This window comes from Anopheles darlingi, chromosome 3, assembly GCF_943734745.1.
Source record: "Anopheles darlingi chromosome 3, idAnoDarlMG_H_01, whole genome shotgun sequence".
Lineage (NCBI taxonomy): Eukaryota > Metazoa > Arthropoda > Insecta > Diptera > Culicidae > Anopheles > Anopheles darlingi.
Window position 1 is genome coordinate 56,192,042 of NC_064875.1, and position 10,000 is coordinate 56,202,041.

The 10,000-nt window shown below is 49.4% G+C and overlaps 2 protein-coding genes across 6 annotated transcripts in view; one reads left to right on the forward strand and one right to left on the reverse strand.

Annotated features, from left to right (window-relative positions):
• Nucleotides 1-10,000, reverse strand: part of LOC125956496 (oxysterol-binding protein-related protein 9) — a 31,611-nt gene that overhangs the window by 6,064 nt on the left and 15,547 nt on the right. For 3 of the 4 annotated variants that reach the window (XM_049688425.1, XM_049688424.1, XM_049688427.1), the window contains exons 2-8: nucleotides 7,689-7,817; nucleotides 7,307-7,603; nucleotides 7,148-7,231; nucleotides 7,012-7,062; nucleotides 6,805-6,937; nucleotides 6,614-6,721; nucleotides 4,208-4,304 (exon numbers count right to left, since the gene is read on the reverse strand). In XM_049688425.1, coding sequence (XP_049544382.1) covers nucleotides 4,208-4,304; nucleotides 6,614-6,721; nucleotides 6,805-6,937; nucleotides 7,012-7,062; nucleotides 7,148-7,231; nucleotides 7,307-7,603; nucleotides 7,689-7,817 — 899 coding nt within the window. The remainder of the gene's footprint in view (nucleotides 1-4,207; nucleotides 4,305-6,613; nucleotides 6,722-6,804; nucleotides 6,938-7,011; nucleotides 7,063-7,147; nucleotides 7,232-7,306; nucleotides 7,604-7,688; nucleotides 7,818-10,000) is intronic. The other variant, XM_049688426.1, reaches the window with a different exon arrangement.
• Nucleotides 5,706-10,000, forward strand: part of LOC125956498 (elongation of very long chain fatty acids protein 7-like) — a 5,175-nt gene continuing 880 nt past the window's right edge. The window contains exons 1-6 of one of the 2 annotated variants that reach the window (XM_049688430.1): nucleotides 5,706-5,754; nucleotides 8,539-9,123; nucleotides 9,208-9,304; nucleotides 9,379-9,472; nucleotides 9,561-9,804; nucleotides 9,891-10,000. The exon at nucleotides 9,891-10,000 is cut by the window's right edge and continues 33 nt beyond it. In XM_049688430.1, coding sequence (XP_049544387.1) covers nucleotides 9,087-9,123; nucleotides 9,208-9,304; nucleotides 9,379-9,472; nucleotides 9,561-9,804; nucleotides 9,891-10,000 — 582 coding nt within the window. In that variant the 5' untranslated portion in view covers nucleotides 5,706-5,754; nucleotides 8,539-9,086. Of the gene's footprint in view, nucleotides 5,755-8,538; nucleotides 9,305-9,378; nucleotides 9,473-9,560; nucleotides 9,805-9,890 lie in introns of both variants that reach the window. The other variant, XM_049688429.1, reaches the window with a different exon arrangement.

The window sequence follows — 10,000 nt, forward strand, 5'->3', positions numbered from 1 at the left end:
GATACTCATTATTACCATTTGATAAACCATTTTAATATACCAATCCTCCGTTTAACCATTGGAAACCCAACTTCTCAGGATTCGTTGAACCAGGAAAAAAACCCTAAATTTTCTCAAAAAAACATTAAAAATACAATCCTTTTCAACATGTTTAGAAGCACCCACACAGGACTTTACGATCCCGACGGCCGAATACGAACGACTGGATTGCGTGTATCCGGACGCACTCGACAGTCTTATGTGCAGAAGGAGTTGGAGAACGATAAAAAACGGAAAACTGTCAGCCACCTATAAACTTCAAGCGGTACTAACCACTGGTGGCTCTGTTGCTGGCTAGTCGGTACCCCCGAGTTTCTGTTTGTCGAAAGGAAAATATAAACATGCATCAACAACACGATGACGATGACGATGACGACGTCGTTGACGCGAGACTGCATGTGTGCCGTAAAGTTTCGCTTCTGTGTTTAATCCAAACCCCCTTCCTCCATTCCCAAACCTCCCAAGCCACACACAGCAGGGTGTAGCAGCCTTGTACGGCGAAAGTAAACATTAACCTGCTACGGTCCAGGGGCATCATCATGGCCGAGCATGTTGTTTCGGGTGTCACTGACAGTGCTGACCGTATACCGTGGCCGGAGCGAATAAACCGAGAGGATCATCACGCGTGGCTCATAATATCTTAATCTCAACGGAACGAGATGCAATAATGGATTGGAAACAGTGTCGCTCTCCTGGAACAGCGTCAGCAGACGGCAGCTGCAGAAGCAGTCGAACCTATAAATAAAACCAACAAAAAGCCACCACCGCTGACCACCTGACTCAGCACAAGAATGCGTTGGTGGCCCTCTTTTGGCATACAGATTCCCCTCTTTCAGAGAAGAGAGTAAGAGAAGAACAGCAGCAGTAGTCAGTGGCGAAACTTTATGGCGTCATTCTGTCGTGCACGTTCTGTGAAACGCATTCGGGGCTCGCAGCAGACACGCAGAGTAGCAGCGCCGGCCAAAACTGCCGGACACCCAGCGCAGCGCACCAGAGACCAGCATTTCCAATGTACCACCATCATCACACCACATGGCACACACAATCGCAAAAACTCAGACACACGCCAGCGTGTGTTAAAAATAATGCAAAAAGGGGTAAAGCGAGCGGGACCCCCCCCCTCTCCCCCTCCCTTCCAAAACGAGGGTCCCGGCCACGTCCCCGTCCCCGTCCCATGAACATTCTAGACGACTTTCTCTAACAAAGGGCGGCGAAAGATGGACGAACAACGACGACGATGTCGACGCGCGTTTGCCAATATTGTGAAGTGGTGAAACGGTGACTCAATTTACCTCTCGGCGGTCACGGAGCTGGTACGGCGAAAGGAAAACCTTTCTGCCAGTGATTTGAACATTTTCACAATTTTCAGCAGCAGCAGTAGCAGCAGCTTCAGCAGCAAGAGCACCAGCTTGTCCGCTACACCCGGTGGCACAGGAGATTGGTATCAAGCACAGTTCTCTGGACTCTCGACTGACTAATGACTCCTGCTTCTTCCGATGCGAGTGTTTTCCCCACAAACAAAGCAAGGATTGTTTCGCTCACATACAGGACATAAACAACGTTCAATCCGTGCAGCATCAGCACCGTGTTGCGAATTGCTTCTTCACTTCGTTCTCTTTCTGGTAAAAGGTATTAGATATTGCTTTCCACTTATCACATTTTAGTGGCATTTCGGCTTTCAAACCACCGTCTGCACACACACTCTATCGATTCCATTCTGATGTCGTCAGGAACATCGCAAGCATCATAATCATCACCATCATCATCATCAGCAGCAGCAGCAACATCAGTCGATTGTTGGTCCGTTGGCATTCATCGTCGTGGGTTTTTTCGGGTTGACGTAAATTGACCTTTTCGTTTATTAAATTTTAAACAGCTTCTGGATGACACGCTCGCACGCTCGCAGCATCACAACCACGCGGTCCTCCTCACCATCCATCACGTCACGGGTAAGCGGCATCGACCCATCGTGCCGTTAATCGATAACGAACGCACCGAAACATAGAGAGTGAGAGAGAGCGAGCAAGCACCAAAGGTTGGTGTTTGCAGAAGATGCGACAATACCGTGCACGTTCTATACAAGGAAGGCAGTATGTTCTCCGTGGTGTGTCTGTGTGATGTCTCGTTCTAATCTTCCTACGTCACTAGCGACCACTAACGACTAGCACGCACGAACGCACTTCGCACAACTTTTTGGAACTACCATACATTCCACCGCCCTATCCTGACTGCTCGTATGTGGTCACACGGGCGTGATTATTAATAGGCCTGTCTGGTATATCCGGCACTCGCTAACACGCACGACAACACGATATAAACAGACGTGTATTCCGTATTGGTTGATCGGGATCACGGGTTACCATCAGCCAGGTACAGCATCAAGCGGTGGTAGGAAGCGTACATGCCTCATGCAATGAGGCAATACCAATTGGAAGACATTTGCATCTGAAAAACCCTTCTTTTACTCGTGACTCTTAGGTTGAGGTAGGGGGAAGGGAGCTTGCACCTCGACACTTAACCCTAACACGGCACAATGAACGCGCACAGGCACGGCACAAGAGTGTCGACCGACCAACCGCACGATAAACTATCGTCTGAGTTTCGTACGTTCATCTCTCGTGCCCGAGACTAGTGTCTGGCTAGTAGCAGACGCAGTTGCATGGCGAGTCGCGCGTGCTATACCCGACCCGCGAGAGTTGCCCTCGTCGTTCTCGCTCTTCTCTCATCGTGCTCCACTTGAGCGAACGAGGAAAACTAAATTAAACATTCTAGCCGGAGGGACCAGAGCGTTCTTAGTGGACAACCGGTGAGGGGACAGAACAGTTCTGAATCGCGTTGCGTGAGAGTGCGCCACCCCGAAAAAGGGAAAGGATGCCGAATGCAGCGCAGGATCCATGCTATAGCGCATTATACCCATAGGCCAACCACACGATCGGTGTTTCGGCTGAGCGACACCGACACGACGGCACTCCCCGGTCACGAGTCGCGAGTCTTACTCTCGGCTAGCACGCTGGCTGACCGGTAAAGTTGGCTGGCGACTCTCTGACGCGGTCTCGTGAGTAAATCCTTTCGCCAGCATAAACGAGGAATGTGTTTAATTTTTCATTCACTGCAACCACCACCACCACCACACACTGCTGTGTGCTGAGCGTTTCGGAGAAAATGGCAATTCGGATCACAGCGACACTGGTTCCACGAACACAACGTGGTAGAACTTGGCTACGTTACGCGCTAAATCGGCATGTCCTTGTTAAGTGACGACAGCGCATAGTCTTCAGATCAATTTGTGTTACATTATTGCTACATTTTGTCTAAAATGAAAATAAAAATTTAATTTCAGTACCCCAAAGATCGATCAATGATGGGCGGAATGAAGATGAGCATAAAACCATCATTGTGGCGCGGGAAGAGAAATCGATGGACCTCCGTAGCCATCATCCGCGCAAATCTATAACAAGGCCGACCACCACTGATTCTCCACGGGGTGGAAGAAGGACAGAAAAAGCAGCAGCAGCAGCAGCAGCAGCAGCAGCAGCAGCAGCGGCAGCAGCAGCAAAAAAAAACACAAAAATAAATGCGAGGACACGCGCGGTAATTGCAATGCGATGCGACTCCCGCAGCGAATTGCGGCAACATTGATTGCCTATCCGTGTGCCGAAGGTCAACCATGGGAGGATGTTCTCCGCGCACACCGCGTTCCACGCTATACGCAGTCTAGCGGTGGTGGCCGTTGTTACAACCGGCCTCAATGCGATGCCGTCCTGCATCATACAAGATGTATGTACTAATGGAATAGGGAATATTTTAGATATTCGTGTGCCAGGCCTTTCATAATACCTTTTTCTGTTGATTAAAAACGTGCTGGCCTACTGCCAAGGAGGTGGTCACACCTGGGGATAAGCTGATCAGCTGCATTTTACCGAAGAGCAAATGACATCTGCATACACTTGGCGCAATGAGTGTGTCGGTGCATCGGTAGTAGGCAGGTAGTAGCAGCATAGTAGCCAATAGTAAACAACACACACACGCCGATATCAAATGCACCACTACCACTAGCACTGTACAGGTTTGATCGCAGTAAGCAATCTCAAACACAATAACGAACGAAGGCACGACGACGACGGAATGGGCTGGGAATTATCCACCGGATACACGGATTTGAGCTTACCTTGTCGGTGTATTTAATTGACTAGAAGAGAACGGGTCATCGTTGGCGTCGAAGAAGTCGTCCTCGCCCTCCGAGCTCGAGTAGGACGTTTCCGGCACTGTGGAGAAGGTATGGATCGGTTCGGTTATCATCACGATGCTCGCACGGCGTCGCCGCCGCCGTCGGTGGCGCTTCGCCGTCAGTGCATGGCGTGCGAGGACAAGCAGTAGCACTATGACAAGCGCCGCCAAGATGCCGCACACCACCACACATGTACACTCCAACTTTACTCCCTTCTTGTTGTGTCTCCGCCACGAGCTGTGTGTTAGCTGAAGCCTTGGGTTAGGGTAGTAGTTGGTGCTCTCGGCGTCAACTACCGTGTTGCTGATTGCAGCTCTGTACTCTACACTACCTACTATGTACTAAGCAAGTAAGTTCCGTTAATGAAATCACTACAGTAACTTCCTCACGAAAGTGTCACACGAAACACGGGCTAACCATTCCTTCGCGGGGTCCACTGCTCCTATAGCCTACGGTGTTGCCTGCGTTCTCGTTGCTCAGGGAGAGCGGCTCTAGTAAGACTTCTCCTGACCCCTCGGTTTACGGCAACGAATATGAATCCGAGAGCTCTCTTTCGCTAACTGTGCCTGCTACTGCGGAGCATCCTGCAGCAATGTGCCTTCTGCTCGATTAACCACCATCAACACGCGCGTCTCGGGTATTACTACGCGCAGTTCCTCAAAGGTGGGAGGTAGGACGAGCCTCTTTAATCCCACGCCATAATACGATGCAGTGTTCGTAGCGGAAACAGTTATAGCACACGGAATATACCGTGACACTGTGGGTAGCGGATAGTGTGTAGTATTCGTGTCCGTGCGCGCCGGAACAGGATACAATACTATCATTAATTGCCGGTTGGCAGCAGTATGTACGTTCAATAAAGCCCTACACAACCTTCTAGTTCCCGTTTGGTGCCCGCTCGTTCACTCTCTCTCTTTCTTTCTCTCTCTCTCTCTCTCTCTCTCTCTCTCTCTCTCTCTCTCTCTCTCTCTCTACTTCTGATGTGTTCGATTGTTAGATCCTTGCTTCTCCAAATTCCATTCCTAGTCTCTCGTAAACTCTGCCGCTAACACACACACTACGTTAGTACTCTGCAGTGTTGTCGGCGCAAACTGCTGCTAAAGTAAAATCGATTGCCACGTGATTTTAAGCGTGAGAACCTTCAATAAACCTCGGCAGGCACTCATGCCAGCTTTAGCAGGTCTTGTTCCGTATTCTCCGAATTCTATGCTACAACCGACCGATGATGAGATAGAGAGAGCGAGAGAGAAAGAGAGTAAGCTTTGCAGTGGCAGCACGTTGTCACACGATGGCAATGGCCTCGGAACCGAAGGTCCTGCTGTACATACACGACATCGTGAGCTCTATGTCTTTGTTTTATCAGTTTTCTCTCGCACATTCCCTGTGTCCCATCGCTGTGTAGTAGCCGAGCCGCTACTGCATTACACATTCCAAAGCTCAGAACGCCGGTCGCATATGGAGTTGGCTGACCGAGCCCCGGAGTGAAGGTTGGTTGGAAAAACGCGAACGCGGAAAAGTGGGTGGAACGTGGCCTCTGTGTTTATTCGTGTGTTCCATGATCGGTTCTCCATACGTCCTTTCCTCTTTCTGCTGCGGAAACAGTGCAAAAAGTGTATAAAATATTCGAAATAATGGACATGGGGAACAACATAGCCGTTCCCCGGTCCGGAATAGGTAGCAGGGACGGTTTGGTCGGGCCGTTTTGCATGCCAGATGTGTGTCAGTACCAGCCACCCTCCCGTCAGGCCTTCCACGCTCTGATGCGGCTGTTGGTGCATCGGTCTTGTTTCGTGCGCAACGGTGTTTTCGGTTTTCCAGACACCTTACCTTTTTGGTGGTGAAAAATAAAAATGAATGGCACCGCGGATGGAAGGGCGTCACCAGTACGACGCCCCGTATTTCATCGTGCCCCGGAAACCGGAAGATGGAAATGAATTTTCCAAACACCAGCGGCACAACACTAACTCATGCTTCTGCTCTCTCACTACCTTCGCCAATCCTAGTAGGCTTTACCTAACAGTGGAAGAGGTTATGGTGAAATCGATTTACACGAAGCCCCTCCTATCTAATCGCGATGCGTTGTACTACACTGTCCAAAAATGTACCGGAATCGACCGGATGGTGTCATTTGTGACAATCGATTTACTACCCTGAAACCCCGAATCGAGGGGATGTGTAGTATACGTGGTGCGCCCCCACGGATAGGTGCTTTCAATGTAATTAACACTTCGACTCTCGAGACCAATGATATTTAGCAGAGTATGTGCATGTGTGTGTGTGTGCGGATCACAGGCTGGCTGGCTATTGGGTCCTTGGAAAACAACGTGGCACGAGACCGATACATACCGCTGATGGAAGCATGTACGATGGTGCCACGGCGAACACTTTCTCTGCATTCATCGGCAACCTCGATGCCCGTCGGCAAGGATGCGGACAGCACGCTCTGGACCAAACCTTCCGGAAAAGGGAAGAAAGAAAAAAAAGCATTAGATTTTGGAAAGTATCGGTTGCAGTTGCACTATTGCAAAAACACTTACCAGAGTCACTAGGTTCGGTTTCCGTTTCGGACTTGCTCAACACTGGCCCCTGGTAGATCCCATTGATCGGATTGGCGGTATTCTGCGGGGTAGGCGCGGGGTTATTTTCCGCATCGGAAAGCACAAGGTATCGCTTTAATTAGAACCGTGAGCCGTTCCCTGTCGCTGCGTGTCAACCTTTCCTTTTCCCCTCATTTAGGAACTTACCTTCGTGATTTGCAGTAAAACGATCGAATGCTTGATATTGTCCAGCATAGCCTACTCGATGTGGGTGTGGAGAGAAAAGAGCGGAGGCAATTAGTAATGTCAAGTACAGGCGCCCAGCCTACGGCGGCCTACTTACATTCGCGTGGTCGTTGATTGTTTTGAGCCGAGTCGCTTCTTCTGATTCTTCTTCGCCCAGCTCCTCCAGTCTTGTCGCAATTTTCTATTTCAGCAGAGAGGGAGAAAGAGAGAAGTTTGAGTAGGGTTGGCGATTGGAATGTCCTTCTTTACGACTTACCGTTGTCTGATCGATCATCAGCTGTAGAAAGGCGTCCGCCTCGGTTACCTTACGGTCGAACAGGATCAAATTGTTCGACCGGCGAACACTGGGTGTACCGATACCGCCCGTGCTACCGCCACCAGTACTCACGGCACTCGTGCTGCTTCCAACCATCGGGCCACCGCTCTGTGCACTGACTGTACCGCTGCCGTTGTTGTACTGCTGATCCCACAGTGCCCGGCTCCGGTTCGCGTGCCGCAGAATCGTATCCTCGAGCCGGCGGACCCACTTTTCACGTTCGTCCGCGTCTCGCGCCTGTATCGATCGGTGACATACACACCAGGTTGGCACGTGTTTGGGATTTCGCGGGTTTGTGTATGATGGACTAGACAAGACTCACCTGAAAGTGAAACGTTTTGTGATCGACTGTGATCGTGAACGTGTTGACGTCCTGATCGTCGATACCGATGATGGCACCCTTCAACCGCACGCACCCTCTTCGAACGCCTTTCATCATCTTTTCTTTGGACTGCAACGACAAAAAGAAGTAAATAGGAAGTCATTATTCACCGGAACTCTTATCGAAACTCGCCCTAACTTCAATTACTACTATAGCTCATTAGTACGCAATGACGTGAACCATTATGACGTCAACTCAATAGTTCCAAAAGGATTAACCGTCCCCCCCCCCCCCCCCCTCTTATGTTCGTCGTGTCGCATAATGTTCCCGCTAGTCCATTGCGCTAAAGTAATTAGGAATTGGATATTGGACGAAGAGGATGGACCATTTGGCCGTTCGCTACGTGGACAAGGCAATTTCTAAAAACACTTAGCTAACGGTGCAGCTGCTGCTGAGTTTTCTGACTTCTTTGGTTCCATGGTTTGTGCAGCATCTTGGAGTGACTGAAAGGGACGAAAGGGACGGCCGGAACGAGTCGCTAATTAATCTACGCAACTATGGCATCGTTTCTGTTTTTATCTTGCATTAACTATGGCCCCGTAATTACTCCTTAAGTTAAGGCTACCTCACGCACACTGCCTATGTTGTACCGGTCTCACACCACCACCATTCAAATGTGTAATTAGAAGTTTAGCGAACACGACGCGTTAGCCAAACAGGTTAATTGAATGATAAATGGCAAGCATCAGCGAGAGTTCGTTGTGGTCTTAGAACGTAACGCACTCTAGTTCTCCTTCCATTTAGAAGAGGACTTTCTTGACCGCTGGACGCCGTATTACTTTCTTTGCAGAAACTCCAAAGAACCAACACAAACCAACCCAGAAAACGGTAGGTATGGCCGTTATACACGAAGTTGGTTTTCTAACGTTACGATGAACGTCCGAATCCAACGAACACAAACCGGCTAAAGGAGTGGTGGTGATCTGGGACCACCGACCATCGTTACAAGACTCGTGATTGTCGAACTAACTGTTGTACGGCGAAAAAATGTCTTCGTTTCAACATAATGTACTTATAACCGGCCCATGCCTACCGGTTGGGCTCAGTACGAGCCAAACACTGCGACTGAACTGATGTCCGTTGGTTGATACGCAGAAAACCGTGCGACTTTCGAGTGGTAGGACTGTGCGTGCGTGCGTGCAAGTGATCCGCAAACTGTGTCAAAAATAGTGGGGAAAAGTAAGACGGACAGCCAGTGAGTCGGCAGCAGACGATGAAATTGGTAGCAGCCTAGTTTTTTGTCCCTAGAAGTACTTTAGTTCTTAACTTGCCTTTGGAGGTGACGACGCGATACGGACGCTCTTCTCCATTAAACCGATCGTTAGGAGCAACAGCAACATGGACCTGTACCAGTATTATTTCTACGAAAATGCCGGTAAGAATCGTGATGTCGGTGCGACGACCATAAAACGATGTCCATCAAACAAGAACCCGGCCCCTTCTTTTCTTATTCTTGTAGATCAACGAACCAAAGACTGGTTTCTGGTGGGGTCACCGATGCCGATGGTCGCTATCATTATTTGCTATCTGGCACTCGTTTACTACATCGTGCCAAGGTAATCCGGCAGCATGGCAAGAAGGAGAGATACAACTTTAATTCCAATTTTCCATTCGCACTCTCAATTTGCAGATATATGCGCAACAGAGAGGCCTATCAGCTGAAAACCTTCATGGGAGCCTACAATCTGTTCCAGGTCCTGTACTGCATATTTCTAATCACACGGGTAAGCTTTGGTCTGACACAAGATGCACGGAAGACTGTTTATAATATTGTGCAGTACAAGAGTGACAAAACATGTTCTACTTCGTCAGTTGGTACAAGCCGGTTGGAGACCGTACTACTTCTACAAATGTGTCGAGACGGACTACTCGTACGAACCGAAGGCATTGCTGATGGTCGAGACCACTTGGTACCTCATGATGATCAAACTGTTCGAACTGCTCGAGACGGTACTGTTCGTACTCCGCAAAAAGCAGAACCAAGTAACGCTGCTGCACGTGTACCATCACATCAGCACCTTCGTGATAGCGTACATCTACACCAAGTACATCGGAGGTACAGAGTAGAGTGGCGCATAACGGACAAAACATGGTGTGTATCCTTCTCCTAACGCCTTCCTTTCTCCTCTGTGTTTATTGCAGGAAGCATGTTGACCTTCTCGATTGTCGCTAACTGTATCGTTCACATCATCATGTACTCGTACTACTTCATGTCGGCTTACGATGTGCCCCTATTCAAGTTCCTGGTCGCT